The sequence below is a fragment of the Brachyistius frenatus genome, unplaced genomic scaffold (assembly GCF_029030835.1).
Source record: "Brachyistius frenatus isolate BFR_SWC_R1_liver_20210118 unplaced genomic scaffold, ASM2903083v1 Contig_324, whole genome shotgun sequence".
NCBI lineage: Eukaryota > Metazoa > Chordata > Actinopteri > Embiotocidae > Brachyistius > Brachyistius frenatus.
Window position 1 is genome coordinate 237501 of NW_027210923.1, and position 18404 is coordinate 255904.

Here is an 18404-nt window from a genome sequence, read left to right on the forward strand (position 1 = left end):
AATTAAAGACCTCCATTAAGATATTTTCAGAGGTTAAATGTCGGCTACAGACGCAACAACAGCTGAGTAGAGATTTGACTGCAGTTTATCTGTGAATGATTTTTTTGCTGAAGGAGAAGTTGATGAGTGTTTCAGTGGCAGCCCTTCTGTGTTTGTTGGTTCTCCTTCTTCTAGACGTGCCTCTCTGTTTCCTGTCTGCACCTTGTGCTAATAAACCGGAATATAACACACCTGGCTGTTGGTTTCTCTTTCTTCTAACCGAACTGCACTAAAACCTTCTTTTTGATGTCTAACTGCTGCTTTTCTCTCACAGCCTTTCATATTATTTGCAGTATCATCTCTGTTTTTCACACATTCTTATATCTGAGCAGCTTTCTGAGAGAACAGGATGCTTTGTCATGGTGACTGTAACCTTTAGAGGCGTCGGGTGTTTCAGTGTAAAGCTCAGAGATTAGTGTGCGCCGCAGAGAAATCATGTTCTATTGCTGCTGAGAGGTGAGCCTCTTTGGTTACAAAACACATTTTTTATTACTCTCCTTTTTTTAGGGAGAGAAAATAGATAAACCAGTAATTGCTTTTGCCTTTTTTGCAGCGGCTTAAAAATACACCGAGAAAAATAAATAAAGGGACTTCTGTGAAAAGGTTTGCCAGCGTGCAGCGTTTTAGAGCTCCTTCTTCCAAATCACTGTCTGACTGAAGTCTGGATCCAAACACCGCTTCATAGAACCTCGGCTCCTTTTTCTAAAGCTTTTGTTCAACTCGTCCTCGGCTTAACTAAATAAATCCTGCAACTACAAATACAACTATTTCTCCAACCTGATCAGCAACATGGGCCGTCGGAAGTGTTTGTGTTGGAGACACTCGGAGATAGACTGAAGTATCTTTTACTAAGATTGACAGGAGCAACTTGTGAAGAATAAATAATTCATATGAGCCTTTTCTGATTGCTCATGACATCAGAAAAATGACCACAGGTGAAAACATCAGATATTTGTGAGGAAACTGATGAAAAAAACATTAACATTGTTAAATAGCTTCTTATTTGTCTGCTTTGTGTTTATTGTTTTTATGTCCTACTTTGTGCTGCAGCCTACAGATAAAGTTAATACAGCTTGTTGCCAGGATTCATTTTTTTTTTCCTGTTTTGGTGTTTTCTTGAAAAATGAGACATGAGAGTGATCACTCAGGAGAAGTAAAGCTGGATTGGCACCAAGGCAAAATGTTACGTGGAAGTTTAGATGATTTAGGGTTTTAAAGGCGTCTTCGACATTCAGTGTCTCATTTGAGAAGTTTCCCTCCTGCAAGCTTTCAGTCTTGTTGTTGGAACATATTAATGAAGGTGTTACATCACCGGCTGTTTTTGGTCACAGCAGCAGCATGACGACTCCGTCTGTCCGTCTGCCCATCCATCCATCTGCCCGTCTGTCTGTCTGCCTGTCTTGTCTGCCTGCCTGTCTGTCTGTCTGTCCACATTGAAGTATCTCAATACGCCCATTAAGTTTCACAAAGACATTCATTCTCCTCACCTCCACCCATCCATCAGTGATGTCATCAACCATCAGTGATGTCATCGTTGGTTTGTGAACGTTATGAATCCTCCAGTTCAGATTCTGTCCGTCACCATCTTTGCTAGTTCAGAGCTGTTTGGAGCAGGAAGTGACCATATTTGGATGAGCTGGGGGAGGAGCCAGCGGTGGATCTGACCGATCTGATCGGAAACCTGACGATACTACGTCCCGCCCACCGATAGCTGTAACCTGACTGCACCACAGGCCTGTCAATCAAACAGACACGCCCCCAAAACAGGTCTTCTTGAGTCTTCTTTTCTAATGAATGAGGGATTATTTTCAGATGGACCTCCAGAAAACTAAGAAGAAGGAGTGACTTTAGCTAACAACACCGAGATAACTGATGGACACATTTTATTCACTTTGGATTTGATGAGAGAAGTTAAATGGGAGTCTATGGAGCCGGAGGCTTTTTGGAGCCGACCTCTAGTGGCACTCGCTGGTATTGCAGCTTAAGGCCTCATTTTTCAGACCCAGAAGCTACGAACACTTTTATCTAGTCTGTGCCTCCACTAGATGTTTGGTTGCATGGTGGTGCAGAAGGCCGTTTGTCTGGAGGAAGAGTGTTTTTTGTCATGCAACGCTACTGTAACCGGCACCATCTGACATTGTTCTGGTTCCTGCCTGCAGTGAGCTTCATATTTGGTTTTCAATGTTGTTGTTTTCTAGGATTATCGTTGTCAGTTTTACTTTATTGGAAAGCTGATCGTGTGGAGGCAGAAAGAAAGAGGGACGACAAATGTCTGCAGCGTCCTGATGTTGATGGTTTTTCACAGGAAATGAAGGGTGCAGTTGCATTGGTCAATAAAAATACATAAGGTAGCGAAGTCACACTTGAAAGACTGTATCAGAAGTTATTTAAATGTATGTTTGGTATTCTGAACAGATGTGATGATGTTGGGAATCAACTACTGCCGACACAACCAACCAGCAGGTGTTCATGGTGAAATAATGTAAATATTTGATAGAGAATTACAACCTCACAAAGACACTGGTCTTGTTGTCAGATATTATGACTGTCAGCCTCCTGCGTGAACCACGTTTTCTAATTCTACGTGTTAACTGAGAATGTTGGAAACTTGTTGTGAAATTATTCGTAGCCTTTGAACCGTCCGACTCATCTTCTTTTTATTTGATTGAACAGCGTAACGTTGACTTTCAGCTGAGCACATCTTTGGATAATTTGATAAACTCACGCTGTCGTCCTGTTTTACTTGAAGAAGTGATTTGGTGGGGATGTGGAATAAATCTCCTTTAAATATTCATGATGCAGCTTTAATCCCTGAGCTGGAAAAAAAACTAATTCCTCCCTGAGTGAAGTCTCTGGAGACAGAAAGCTTTTAATGTGTGAGCGCTTCTCATGAAGGTGTGTGTTTCTCTCTGAATGTGCATCTTGACTCTCGTGTGTGTGTGTGTGTGTGTGTGTGTGTGTGTGTGTGTGTGTGTGTGTGTGTGTGTGTGTGTGTGTGTGTGTGTGTGTGTGTGTGTGTGTGTGTGTGAAGGCCTTTGAGCTCCACGTGTCAAACACTCTGGATGGGAAACATCAACACGGTGAGCTTCTCTGCTGCACTTTGAAGTGTGCACTTGTTCACTTCATCTGTTGATTTGACACTTACTGCACAATCCCTGCTGCTGGGAGCTAAATGCAGCCCCCCCCCATGACCCACACCCTGCCACCCACACACCATCACACACACACACACACACACACACACACACACACACACACACACACACACACACACACACACACACACACACACACACACACACCCCGGCGCTCGGCTCAATACACTGAATTGTGCTCCATGACAGCGAGGAGTGCTGGAAAGCACGACAACTGGAAATGCAAATAAACTGAGTGAACAAACCACCGAAGTCAGTCAGAAATCCTTTGCATTGTCTCTGCTCTTTAATTCCGCCAATAAAAACTAGAAAACACTGATGTGAAGATCAAGAAAACGTTAGTGTGATTAAAACAGCAGCAGAGGGATGCCTCGTTTTTTACCTCTTTTAGGACAAGCTTTACAAACAAGCTTTGTTTGAGGCGAGGACGAGAAGGTGTGGAAGACACATGACATAACAAAAGACTCAGACAAGGAGGCAAGGAGTGTGTGTGTGTGTGTGTGTGTGTGTGTGTGTGTGTGTGTGTGTGTGTGTGTGTGTGTGTGTGTGTGTGTGTGTGTGTGTGTGTGTGTTACCTGCAGGTCCTATCAATCACCCGCAGAACCATGAACACACAAAACAAACACACACAGACATGTTGTCACCTTGCCTCTCTTCAGTCTGTCACATCGTCCTCTCACATTAAACTGTGTTCATCACTGCATCGGCCTCATGTGGACTTCTCACCATCTCTAGTCTGCAAATACACGACAGCTCTTCCTCTGCCTCCTGGAGTGATAATGGTACATGTAATAAATGGGGTGTGATGAATGTGAGGCTCTGTTCAGCACCATGGAAACCCCAATCATCAACCATCAGTGATGTCATCGTTGGTTTGTGAACGTTATGAATCCTCCAGTTCAGATTCTGTCCGTCACCATCTTTACTAGTTCGGAGCTGTTTGGAGCAGGAAGTGACCATATTTGGACGAGCTGGATGTTGCTGCCTGCAACATCCTCCAGCGGTGGACCTGACCGATCTGATTGGAAACCTGACGATACTACGTCCCGCCCACCGATAGCTGTAACCTGACTGCACCACAGGCCTGTCAATCAAACAGACAGCTGCTAACAAAGTATATATGGTTTATATATATAGCAGGCCACTAATGTGCATGTTTCTGCTCAAACTGTCAGAAACAGACTCCATGAGGGCGGTACGAGGGCCCGACGTCCACAAGTGGGGTCTGTGCTCACAGCCCGACACCGTGCGGGGAGACCGGACTTTACCGGAGAACACCGAGATCGGCAGCTTCTCCGTCGGCGCCCTGCGGTCTTCACGGATGAGAGCAGGTTCACACTGAGCACATGTGACAGACGTGACAGAGTCTGGAGACGCCGTGGAGAACGTTCTGCTGCCTGCAACATCCTCCAGCGGGACCGGTCCGGCGGCGGGTCAGCGACGGTCTGGGGAGGCGTTTCTTCGGAGGGCAGCGCAGCCCTCCGTGTGCTAGCCAGAGGTACCCTGACTGCCATTAGGTCCCGGGATGAGATCCTCAGACCCGTTGAAGACCATCTGCTGGTGCAGCGGGTCCTGGGTTCTTCTGATGCAGGTCAATGCTCGGCCTCATGTGGCTGGAGTGTGTCAGCGGTTCCTGCACGATGAAGGCATCGATGTTACGGACCGGCCCGCCCGTCCCCCAGACCTGAATCCAATCCAGCACATCCGGGACATCGCGTCTCGTTCCGTCCGCTGACGCCACGTCCACCGCAGACTGTCCGGGAGTGGACCGATGCTTTGATCCGGGTCTGGGAGGAGATCCCTCAGGAGAACATCCGTCGTCTCATATATATATATATATACATCTCTGGAAAAAATTAAGAGACCACTTCAAAATGATCAGTTTCTCTGGTTTTACTATTTATTGGTGTGTTTGAGTAAAATGAAAATGTTTGTTTTATTTTATAAACTACTGACAACATTTCTCCCAAATTTCAAATAAAAATAGCCATTTAGAGCATTTGTTTGCAGAAAATGACAACTTGTCAAAATAACAAAAAAGATGGTGTTTTCAGATCTGGAATAATGCAAAGACAACAAGTTCATATTCATTTTTAAACAACACAATACTAATGTTTTAACTTGGGAAGAGTTCAGAAATCAATATTTGGTGGAATCACCTTGATTTCCAATCACAGCTTCATGCGTCTTGGCGTCTCTCCACCTCTTTCACATTGCTGTTGGGAGACTTTATGTCACTCCTGGCGCAGAAATTCAAGCAGATTGGCTTTGTTTGACGGCTGGTGACCATCCATCTTCCTCTTCATCACGCTCCAGAGGTTTTCAATGGGACTCAGGTCTGGAGATCGGGCTGGCCATGACAGGGTCCTGATCTGGTGGTCCTTCATCCACACCTTCACTGACCTGGCTGTGTTTCATGGAGCATCGTCCTGCTGGAAGAACCCTCCTCAGAGTTGGGGAACATCGTCAAAGCAGAAGGAAGCACGTTTTCTTCCAGGACAACTTTGTCCTCGGCTCAATTCATGCGTCCTTCACAAAGACAAATCTGCCCGATTCCAGCCTTGCTGAAGCTCCTCAGATCATCACCGATCCTCCATCACATTTCACAGGAGGTGGAGACTCTGTGGCTCGTCGGCCTCTCCAGGTCTCCGTCTAACCATTAGACCACCAGGTGTTGGACAAAGCTGAACATTGGACTCCTCAGAGAAGATGACCTTCCTCCAGTCCTCTATGGCCCAATCCTTATGGTCTTTTCGAAACCTCAGCTTTGCAGGACTTCAGCCCCTAGGAGCCTGTTTCTGACCGTCCTCGCCGTCCTCTTCACCCCAGCTGCCATCTGCCGTTCTTTTTGGAGGTCACTTGATGTCATCCTACGGTTGTTGAGTCACATTTGGAATGAGTTGGCGGTCATCCCGGTGAGCGAAGAGTCACTTTGGTCCTCTGCCTGTCTGTAGCTTTGTTGTCCCTAATGTCTGTAGCTTTGTTGTCCCTAATGTCTGCTGCTTGACCTCGTTCTTATGAACCGCTGTCTTTGACATTTGAAGGATGGTCTTCTGCTGCTGGAGTCCGTCTGCTTCAAACTTCCAGGTGTTGTTCAGGTCTTCTGCATACCTCGGTTGGAACGAGTGCTTATTGGAGTTACTGTTTCCTTTCTATCATCTCCAACCAGGCTGGCTGTTCTCCTTTGACCTCTGACCTCTGGCATCAACGAGAGACATCTTCGCCCAGAGAACTGCGGCTCACTGGATATTTTCTCTTTGTCGGACCGTTCTCTGTAAAGCTAGAGATGGTTGTGGGTGAAAATCCCAGTAGATCATCAGTTAGTGAAATACTCAGACCAGCCCATCTGGCTCCAACAACCTTCAAATCACTGAAATCACCTTTCTTCCTGTTCTGATGCTCCGTTTGAACTTCAGCAGGTTTTCTTGACCATGTCTACATGCCTCAATGCATTGAGCTGCTGCTGTGTGATTGGCTGATCTGCGTTAACGAGCAGTTGAACAGGTGTACCTAATAAAGTGGCCGGTGAGTGTATATATCAAACTATATTGATATGACCGGTATTGCCTCATTGTACATCTTGCTTGAAAATATATGGATATATGTTAGAAAGTTGATGTACCACTCGGCCCTAACTGGTGTTCATCTGCCTCTTTTTGCCACATTTATTTTAACTTGATGTGATACGAGCAGTTGTACTTTATAAACAGCATTGATGTTTGGTCTCAACTTTTCTTAATGCTGTCACAGACGTTTGCTTTGAACCTCTCAGTCTTGTGTGTTTTGTAAACTGTCTACGTCAAGAAGTGCAGCATCAAAATGCCTTCTTTTAGTGAAGTAGCTCATCCTGTACATGTGGGTGGAGGCGTTCTGTTGAAGACGCATGTTTCTCCACAGTTGCAGGCGGAGTTGTAAAAGTGAAACACTGGCAAGGCTGCTGACTAGATTAAATAAAACCAGGCCAAGCTTTTGTCTGATACAACACTCAGACCCCCTGGAGGACATTTCTATATGTCACCAACTGTTCAGTACAGGAAGTCCTCCAGGAATTAAAGCGGTGGCCCGGCTGGGACCGTGTGGCAGTTACCAGACAGCAACCTTCGAGACGCCATCCTTCCTCACCATGCTCCTCCTTCTCCCTCTCTTCTCACTCCCTTTGGAGTGAATGAGGTACTGTCGCAATAAAACTTTCATTCCTCTACAAGGAGACAGCCGGTCTGTTGTACATTCATGCTCTGAGAGGACAGGTCCAGGTACAGTAAAGGTGGCCTGAGTCACCCTCCATGATTAATGCTGCAGTGGAGCTGAATCAACGGGACGCTGGATGTGTGTCCTCGCTGGAGAACAGCAGTCTGTCCTCCCGGTGAACCGTCACCGTGCGCCCGTGGTCCTGAAACAGCGGTGACCCAGTCGGTGGAAGAGCTAAGGCAGAGGAGCAGGGAGAGGGGGTGGGAGGCGGGAGGTGGGGGCGGAGAGGTCAGCTGGAGGACAGCTGCAGGACTTCAGCACGTCCCGCCAGCTCATCCCAGATTAGACAGTTTTGGTGAAGCAAACCGTAGGATGTCTGAATCTGGGGTGGAAGTAGATTAAAAAACAGCCAGATTTGGTACAAAGTGACTGTAAACTGCCGAAACAATCAAAGTAATTCACTTGATTGGGCGTATTAAGGCTGGAAATGAAAGTACCTGCCTTCTAGTTGTTCACTTATTCATAATGTTGTCTCTGACCAGGCCCTTTGTCTCAGGCCAGGCCCTTTGTCTCTGACCGGGCCCTTTGTCTCAGGCCAGGCCCTTTGTCTCTGACCGGGCCCTTTGTCTCGGGCCGGGCCCTTTGTCAGAATTCAGTGTTCCTCATCCTTTTCTACGAGTATAATTTTGTTGTATTTTTGTCAGTATTTCCTGAATGACAGGTCAGTCCCATCTCATGACTTGACTTTGGAGAGCCTTGTAGTTTTGCATTTAATTCTGCACACAGTGAACAAGGCGGGGTCAGCTAGTGATTGGCAGCAGGTTCGTTCTCCTTAGAAATAAATTATGAGAAAAACTGTGTTTTAGGATCAGCTGCATGTTAGTTTGAATTTATTTTACAATCTCAAAAAAGACAAACGTCACATCTAAAACACATCTTAAAAATGAGAGCAGTTCATTGTGTGACTACACATTTGTTTACTTTGCAGTGATTTTAGCATTCAGTCAGCAGGTCAGAGTAAACACCGCTGCTGCAACTAGAATATCTGAATCTTCACCAATACATGTGAAAAGATCAGAACATTTCAGGTCTCCAAAAGGCCTCCGGCTCCATTGACTCCCATTCAGTTCTCTCATGAAATACAAAATACAAATTTGTTGTACTTGCCATGCCGGTGTCCTAAAATGATTCCTGCCGATTGGTGTTCTGGTCGTCCTCCTGAAAATAATTCCATAATTGATTCGATATTTGGCCTCAATAAGAGCTATGTTTGGGGCGTGTCTAGTTTGATTGACAGGCCTGGGGTGGACGGGGTTTAGTGTCCTCAGGTTCCCAGTCAGATCAGTCAGATCCCCCACTCATTCCGCCCCAGCTCGTCCAAATATGGTCACTTCCTGCTCCAAAATAACAAGATGGCAAACTCAAGCATTCAAAGGATAATCATATTCAGACAAACAAAAGTCCTCGTATATTTGTCAGCCACTGCAGCTACCGAGGCTACCAACATTAACATTATCAAGTCAGGTGCAGCAAAATTATATTCAAGTAGAGCCAAAAAACATGTAGTAACAACGTTAATACAACTACATAAACTTGTATTTGAGTTTCTAAAACAAATTAAAAAATGTCGTCTCTAAAATACTTGATATTGTACATGTGCCTGCTGAAGAAGACCCTGTTATTCTGAAATGCTTTTAGTGGACATGGAGCCACAACATAAGCAGATCTTATTTATGTGTGGCTGTTATGTTAAATGCAAACCTTGTCGAGGGGTTGGATGATTGAAGGAAATAAATCACTTAGTCGCTGATTACTTTGCCAATTTTACGTGATATGTTAAAATTCTGATCTAACTGTCGCCTGAGTCGTGTTTTAGTTGGCAGAGATCATAAAAAAGTTTGACTGACAGCTCCCCCCTGCACCACCTCCTCAGCTCCTCCGAAATCTGCTAGTCATCCTCTGCACAACCCGAACGGGGCTCCAGCGTCACTTCTAGAAATGTCTATGCACGAGCATGTGTGTGTGTGTGTGTGTGTGTGTGTGTGTGTGTGTGTGTGTGTGTGTGTTCGTTCATTCTTGGCTATATTTATCTGTTATATTCTGTCAGGTCAGCCAAGTGTCATCCCCTGACTCTGAGGCTGTCTGTCTTCCCCCATGTTGTGTGTGTGTGTGTGTGTGTGTGTGTGTTTCTCTTTCTAAACATGAGTGTGTGCATCGTTGTGTTATTGTGTGTGCATGCACATCGGTTCGTCCACATCAGTGCGGCTACAACCAAGTAGAGTGTGTCCACAAATTCCCCCCAGACGATGGGAGCTGATCTGTCAAACTGAGAGCGGCTCCAGTCCGTCTCGCCGTTCTCTGTCCTCACGCCGAGGTCAAGCAGCCCCCAGCAGCAGCAGCTCTGAAACAAACTGGAGATTTAAATCACTCAGGATCTGATTTATAACTATGTGGCAGAAGTCACACTTGCACTACCGAAGCATGTTATCTTATCCAGGTGAGACACGTGATACACCTGCATGGTAACAGCAGGTGAGATACTGTCAGGTTGATGCCAAACATCAATCACCAGTGATGTCATCAACCATCAGTGATGTCATCGTTGGTTTGTGAACGTTATGAATCCTCCAGTTCAGATTCTGTCCGTCACCATCTTTGTTAGTTCAGAGCTGTTTGGAGCAGGAAGTGACCATATTTGGACGAGCTGGGGGAGGAGCCAGCGGTGGATCTGACCGATCTGATTGGAAACCTGATGATACTACGTCCCGCCCACCGATAGCTGACTGTAAATTTCACTAGAGAAGTTGAATGGGAGTCTATGGAGCTGGAGGCTTTTTGGAGCCGACCTCTAGTGGCACTCGCTGGTATTGCAGCTGAAGATAATTCTGGATCAGAACCATTTTACAGACCCAGAACACTTTTATAAACAGTCTGTGGTTGATGCCCATGTGCTGTTAAAAAGTGTTGACTGGCTTATCAGGCTGTCCTGCTTAAATTCACCAGTATGGGTCTATTTCAAACCAATTCTCACCACTGCTCTGCCAACAACTCCCAACTTTGGATTCTCATATATTTAAAAATCAGCATTACGACCCCAGCAGGACTGAACTTCTTTAAGCTAAGGCATTTTAAGTTTTGCAACTTCTGTGTGATTCTTTTATGCTGTAGGAAGTCTGTTAAGTTGGTCTGCACAACCAACTATGATTCAATAAGTTTGTTTTTAGTAATAGTTTTCTCCTTTTACTTGCAGTTCATACGTGTCACATCTGTAAATAAATACATCTGTATTTATTGGTTTAAAATTGCCTTTTGAGTTGGCAAAAAGGCCTGAACAGATTCACAAAGTCTAAGTATAATTAATAATAATGAGAGAAGAGAATAGAAGAGAGAGAATGATGACCAGGATGACGCCCTGCAACCTGTTCGCACATGTGGTAGGAGACATGACAGGACATGACAGGACATGAGGAGACGAAGGACTGACACTCTTTATTGCTGCACATAGAGAAACTGGCACACACATAAGATGTGTTAAAAATCAGATTTTTCACAGGAACTGGGAGGATATTTTTGCAGTAATATTTACTGTGAATTATAGGGTCAGATTTAGACTTTATCTGTGTATCGCTGGCTCTTCAGTGGAAATCTACTGCCAGAGTTCAGTGTTGCTCCACAAGCCCAGTCGAGCTGATCTTTTTCTGGAAGGAGACAGTTGATAAAGGTCAAGTAGTCTTAATGAGTGAAGAGTCTGTAATGAGTCTCTTGTCGGGCACTGACTCACCTACGAGGAACAATTCATGGGACACCTTCCAAGAAAAACACACACTGTCTAATACACACACACACACACACACACACACACACACACACACACACACACACACACACACACACACACACACACACACACACACACACACTCTCACATGTGTTGGCTCACAGTTCTCCCTCTTTCAAGCTGAGCAGTTCATGACTGGTACATTAAACACAGTGCAGTGTGTCGAGTGAACTCCAGCATGAAATTTTCCCTCGTGGACTCGACTGAACTCCCCAAAAATCTGTGTGAGCTAGAAGAAGGCTTCGGGTGCAGAAATGTTTACCGAGCTGAACAAAACTTCAGCCCCACTTTTGCACAAAAAAAAAAAACCCTTGTTTCACAGCAGGCAAACGCAGAAAGATAACAGTTATATAAGAATTTCATTTTACATCCGGTCTGGTGCAGATGATAATGACGAGCTGCAGAGTGCATGAAAGACAGAGACCACGACATCAAACTTTTTTCACCTCCATGAGAATCCGGTCTAACATCGTTACCACCAGTCATTGCTGAGAGCTGGCAACCACAGGCTGGATATAAAAGTGTTCGTAGCTTCAGGTCTGAAAAATGGTTCCGATCCAGAAGTGTCTTCAGCTGCAATACCAGCGAGTGCCACTAGAGGTCGGCTCCAAAAAGCCTCCGGCTCCATAGACTCCCATTCAACTTCTCTCATCAAATCCAAAGTGAATAAAATGTGTCCATCAGTTCTCTCGGTGTTGTTAGCTAAAGTCACTCCTTCTTCTTAGTTTTCTGGAGGTCCATCTGAAAATAATCCCTCATTCATTAGAAAAGAAGATTCAAGAAGACCTGTTTTTGGGGGCGTGTCTGTTTGATTGACAGGCCTGTGGTGCAGTCAGGTTACAGCTATCGGTGGGCGGGACGTAGTATCGTCAGGTTTCCAATCAGATCGGTCAGATCCACCTCTGGCTCCTCCCCCAGCTCGTCCAAATATGGTCACTTCCTGCTCCAAACTGCTCCGAACTAACAAAGATGGTGACGGACAGAATCTGAACTGGAGGATTCATAACGTTCACAAACCAACGATGACATCACTGATGGATGATGACATCACTGATGGTTGCCACTGTTGGAACAACACTGCTACAACAAAATGAGAAATGTGAGTTGATATTCCTCTGACACTCACCCAACTACCTTAAATCATTTGAACTGGCCACCAAGAAGCCTGTTAAATGTACTTCCTATTAATAAAAAATAAATTCCCCAAAGATTTTCAACCCTGCTAATAAGGTTCTATACTACTAAATTGTTATTTCCAAGTATGTTTGGTTTAAGGTAATCGCTCGCTGGATTACATTCTTTTATAATGTCTGAATTGTAGTTGGCAGGAGGTGGTTGGGGTTGATGGAGGGCAAACAGAGCATTTGATTCTCACATCAGAAAATGCAGTTAAAAGGCTTCTGTTTTGATGAGTTGTTTCAGCTCTGTCTGATAATACGGCTGCTAATTTTGCCCAAGACTTGTTTTCCTGTCACGCTGGACGCCTGCAGTACCACACTGCTACCAGGTTGTGTATTTGTGTTGGCTCGCCACAGCCTCCAATAAGGATGTGATTGCAGTCAAGCTGCATGGTTCAGTGAGGAGTAAACATGCAGATCAGGAGGAACATTGGATGGCTTCATCGCAGCACCCGACTGCCCTTTTAAAGCTGCTCAGTCTGATTTCAGCACCTTGGACAGCAGCAGAGCACAGCAGGAGAAACATCCTACAACCTTTTTGCTTCAGCGACCTAACAAAGAGCAGATGACTGTCAGGGCATAAAGGTGTGTTTGTTCTTCCTTCCGTTGCCCTGTAATTTCCCCAAAGTTGTGTTTATGCGGCGGAGAGACAAACGGGCACAAGTAAAGGAGAAGGACGTCTTTGAGAATCGATGGCTGACCCCGCCGACGGACTGTCCTCTGAGAGACAGACATGGTGCTCCCTACCACCGCCCCTTCGTGCATCTGATATATGAAAGCATTTGTGACTTTGGGTGGCGTCCTGTCTGTTTGCCTCACCGTCAGCCTCTGTGAGCGCTGCTGGGAGAGGGTTGCCACCGGTGCCCCCCTCCCGCCCCCCTCCATTACTCCTCTGCCTCACTTCCTCCCTGCTTATTCATCGTGCCTCTTCTTCCTCTATTCATCACTGTTTTGTTTTTCTTACGTTCCTGTTTTTCCTGTTAATCCTCTCCTGTTTTTTAACATCATTCCTCGCTGGAACTCTTCGGCCATCTTCCTCTCTCTTTTCACTCCTTGTCTCTCCGATTTGTACCTCTCACATCCAGACAACCCCTATAAATCAGCGACTCGGGGGTTGTGGCGTCATCAGGACCTCTTGGACATCAGTTGAAGGGTGGCTACAGGAGCAGAGAGAGAGAGAGAGAGAGAGAGAGAGAGAGAGAGAGAGAGAGAGAGGGAGTCAGGATGTGCGAGGGGAGGCGCTAGCCGGCGGGGCCCGGGACCTGAACCAGACAGACAGTGAAACGTCACCACACCAAACCCAGACTCTCCGACTGTGATCGCATTCTTGTGTGCGTGTGTGTCTGTGTGTGGTGATTGTGTGTGTGTGTGTGTGTGTGTGTGTGTGTGTGTGTGTGTGTGTGTGTGTGTGTGTGTGTGTGTGTGTGTGTGTGTGTGTGTGTGTGTGTGTGTGTGTGTGTGTGTGTGTGTGTGTGTGTGTGTGTGTGTGTGTGTGTGTGTGACTGGGGGTTCACAGTGGTTGTAGCTCAGAGCCAGCTGAGGCTGCAGTGGAGACAGACAGAGACAGCAGCACACAGCTAAAGCCACTGAATGCTCACTTGTTCTGGGATATTTTTGCTTTGGGAGGAAATTCGTCAGGTGAGCGTGCGCGTGCACATCTATGTGAGTGAGTTCTCTATGGGAGTGTTTATGTTGTATACATACCTGTTGTGTGTGTGTGTGTGTGTGTGTGTGTGTGTGTGTGTGTGTGTGTGTGTGTGTGTGTGTGTGTGTGTGTGTGTGTGTGTGTGTGTGTGTGTGTGTGTGTGTGTGTGTTGAACAGATTGTGTTTTCAGTAGCCTCGCGCATCATTAAATTAGAGTTGTACAGCAGCGCATCATCAGCGCGGAGGGGGAACTAATGCTCAATGATCCGTTGTGTCACCACTGCAGGTTGTAAGCTCAGCTCGGGGGGACAAATTTCAGCGTTGCACCCGGAGCCACAGGGAGAGGTGCGGCCGCGTTCACTGGACCAGCAGCAGGCCCTCGCTACAGACTTCTTATCAGGTACGGAGGTCAAGGTTGTCGATCATTAAGTGAAGTGAATAAAAATGATTTAGAAAATGCTGCTTTTATGCGAGTGCTGTAATACTTCATTTTGAATGCCTTCCTGCTGTGCTGCTGAGTTAAGAGGCCCTTTTAGGAGCTCTAAAATATAAAGAAGGAAAGTGATTTCTGATACTTGTTCTCAGGTGTAGTCACTGATTTACATCAGATTTGAAATTAACCTTTACAAGAATATCAGACTATTGGATTTTTTTAATCAAACAACTAAAAACTTGACCTGTGATGTCACCAGAGCTGAAAAGTTATTTCACAAAAGGTTTGGTGTTGAGAGCAGCCAATCACATTGCAGGAGTGTGAAGGGAAAGGTGTGTGCACACCTGCACACTGATTCAAAAGTGACTTCTTTGGGACTAAAACTGGGGTTTATCTTTATTTTTACATTTACAAGAAAACAATGACTTTGACACACGTGGGAGGTTTTTACAGGGATCAAAGATAAACAGACAAACCTTTAGATTCATGAATATAGATAATGCATGTACAGAAATTGTTGCTGAAAATGTTAAACATGAGTTGTAGTCTAGTTGTGGTGTGAAGCTACTGTTTACTAAAATGTAGACAGATTTAATTAGTTTTAGTCTTTAACTCTTTTCCTCTCTCTTTTCCTCTCTTTGTTGTCGACCTCTGTTTCGCTCGCTCTACATCATTAATGCCTTTGTGTCCGTTATTACCTCCTCCATCCTCACCTCTTCTCCCTTCATGACTTCATCTGTCTTCTCCTTCCTCTTCCTCTTCATCTTCCTCCCTCCTGCCAGCCTCCATGGCAGGTTATTCAGACCCTCTGGGCTCTCAGACCAGCCCGACCCACAGGATGGACACGGGCCTGATGGGAGCGTTTTCAGGTACCAACTGCGTTAACACTGCGTCAGTCCTCACAACAACAACAACAACAACAACAACAACAGCACCGGAAATACACATTTTTATTGATGAGGGTCTTTTCCAACGTGAAGCTGACGCCTGCTTCTCTTACATGACTGGGAAACATGACTCAGCAAATACAATAGTTTCCTGTTCACACACCTGTTGTCATTATTTACATACTGACCTGTTGGACTGTGGATTTTTATCCTTTTAACATGTATTCTCTAATATTTGATCATAATCATGGACAACAGCAGCCGGACGAGAGCTGATTTTTTTCTTTCTTTTTGACACTCTACTACACTAGTGTCACATTACCAGAAATTATACTTCTGAAATTTCATTATTCTCAACATCAGATTCTGAATGAATTAAATATAAGTCCATCAAATGAAGCATGGCAAGAAAAACCTTTACCTCAAAAATGCCCTTCACACACAGAAACACAATAATCTGTTGACTGACCCACTAATGTTATGAAGTAGCCTCATATTAGCCCGAGATGGCTGACGTTGTTGTTTGTGAGCACGATGTGTGGAGCATCGCTGCAACTGATGCAGCTGTCACAGTTCATGTGAGAATGTGGAACATTGTGACGGCATATAAATTAATATAAATGAATGACTGACGCTCCTTCACCTTGAGTGACACAGACCAAGAATCTGCATTCAGGCTTTTGCCCCCCCCCCCCCCCCCACCACCACCATGTTGGTACTGTTCTGTATCTCCAGTTCCTGCTTCATCTACTCGACCTTCAGGACCTACACTTCTACACCAAAGAAGAATCAGTACTATTTCAGAATGACGTCATCACGTCACTTCACTGTTTCTCTCTCTGTCGGGCTGACGTGTTGGATGTGTTGAATTATTAGAAGTTGAGGAAGTGGAGACTAGTCAGGCGTCAGATCAGCGGTCTCCAACCTTTTTTCCTCTGAAAGCTACTTCGACAAAAAGAAAGTGTCCGAGAGATCCTCATGTTTAGTAAAAGTTTTTCACATAGCTGACCTCCACCCAAACCAGCTGAATAAGCTCCTTTTATGTGTACAATAACAAATTGATTCTCAACACACATTTTGCACAGTATGTGCATGTTTTTTTTCTGAAAGCATTTATTTATGTTTTCATATAAATGTTACTGATGTTGTATTTATGTTATTTCCCTCGTCTGTGAGCACCTGCTGATTCCAGTTAAAGTCCTCTGATCTCTGTGTGTCAGTCACCCTGTGAGACGTCCTCCTCCGCCTGCACTCACAGGTGGAGATTATCAACTCCTTAATGGGATGAGTTGACAGCGTTGTTCTTTCGGACAGTGAATGAGAAAATAAAAAAAAGCTTAAATGGATCACCAGCTATAATTGATTAGCTGTCAATATACCTATAGCTTCGATTCTGTCACTGTCTGGGTGAAGCTAAAACATGAACACAGAAATATCCCATTAGCATGAGTCTAAGGGAACATTCAGATCCATTCAGGTCACCGGACGTACTCAGCTGAACGTCTACCGCTCCACAGTGAAACATCTGCAGCCACAGGCCTGGAAAAAAAGGGTTGTTATTTGTCCTAACTATTTTTGGGGTGATTTGATCATCTGATATTCACTGAGAGGAGAGATGACGATGGACCATAAATTAATTCTCTGTGATGTCAGAGTCCCATTTTTACTGCATCAGATCTACTACATGGCTAAAAAATATTTCAGTAGAGGACAGAAAGTTTTTGGTGACACAGAAACCAGTTCGACTGATCATGAGCAGGTTTTTTTTTTTAATTTGTTTAAATCTCTGAAGGAAAAGCAGCCGAGTTACGCTCACAATAGGATTTTCAGTTTAGCTGTCGTTTAAATATTCTGCAGTATGTTTGCTTCTTTTCTGCCTGTATTTCCAACAGCTCCTCATTTTGATTATTGTTTTGTTTATTGTTGAGAAAATGGACTGACATTTTAAAACTTCGGTCTTGCAAACGTACATTAACGTTCAATCATTTTTAATGAACAGCAAACATGACGTCTTTTCTCATTCGATCTCCTCTCATTAAAAACGTCTTCAGTCCAACAACTCGCTGTGAAGTCTCAGTCGAGAATTAATCCCTGATGAACGGATCGCGCTTTTTGGGTTACAAGTTGAGCTGCTTTCACTACACACACACACACACACACGCACGCACGCACGCACGCACACACGCACGCACGCACGCACACACACACACACACACACACACACACACACACACAGAGGGTGGGCGATGAGGCTGAGCTCTGCCTTTCACCATGCCAACCTCTGCATACCAGCTCCCTCACTGTCGCCTTAATGAGACCTGTCGTCTCTGGGCCACCGACTTACTGCTGCAGGCCCTAACACACACACACACACACACACACACACACACACACACACACACACACACACACACACACACACACACACACACACACACACACACACACACACACACACACACACACACACACACATTCCCTCACAAGTACACATATAGTTGAAACTTGCATCCACGAACGCTCATAAAATTACTCTCTTGCCCAGTTTCCACTGATCTCGATTACACACACAAACACTCTGATTCACTGATGTGAACTTTAATACGCAGTATTAAAGACACACACATTCACCATCTCTGCCAGTTTCCCTTACATGAATACTCAGACTTCTTGCACACACTTCGTGCCCTCCAGAGAAATATTGGACGCTGAAATGTTTTCATCTGGCTTTTTCCCTTCTTTGGCTTTGCTCCTTCTTCCTCTTCCTGTTCCTCTTCTTCTTCCTCTTCCTCTTTCTCTCTATTTACTTTATCTGTGTACATTACGGCATGTTGACTCGTCCATGTTGTGATGATATCACCCGCTGCCTTCTTCCTTCCCCTCACTACCAGCATGCTGTTGCAGGCTACAAGAAGTGAAGTGGGGTCCCAATAGGTGGAGGTTGTTGGGTTACCCTTCATTAAACGGGGAGACTAGTCTCCATTAAAATAAATAGAGTAGCAGAGATAATCCCCTGCTCTGACCCCGTGTGTCTGTGTTTG

At 45.1% G+C, this 18404-nt stretch overlaps 1 protein-coding gene and 1 long non-coding RNA gene across 11 annotated transcripts in view; one reads left to right on the top strand and one right to left on the bottom strand.

Annotated features, from left to right (window-relative positions):
* LOC138635719 (uncharacterized) overlaps positions 1-97 on the bottom strand; it is a 575-nt gene extending 478 nt beyond the window's left edge. Inside the window, exon 1 of the long non-coding RNA XR_011312167.1 lies at positions 1-97. This exon is cut by the window's left edge and continues 162 nt beyond it. This is a non-coding gene — a long non-coding RNA (uncharacterized lncRNA).
* LOC138635717 (microtubule-associated protein 4) overlaps positions 1-18404 on the top strand; it is a 114390-nt gene that overhangs the window by 34774 nt on the left and 61212 nt on the right. For 8 of the 10 annotated variants that reach the window (XM_069723326.1, XM_069723332.1, XM_069723327.1 and 5 more), the window contains 2 exons: positions 14330-14443; positions 15259-15345. In XM_069723326.1, coding sequence (XP_069579427.1) covers positions 14330-14443; positions 15259-15345 — 201 coding nt within the window. Of the gene's footprint in view, positions 1-13898; positions 14037-14329; positions 14444-15258; positions 15346-18404 lie in introns of those variants that run through there. The other 2 variants (XM_069723336.1, XM_069723330.1) reach the window with 2 other exon arrangements.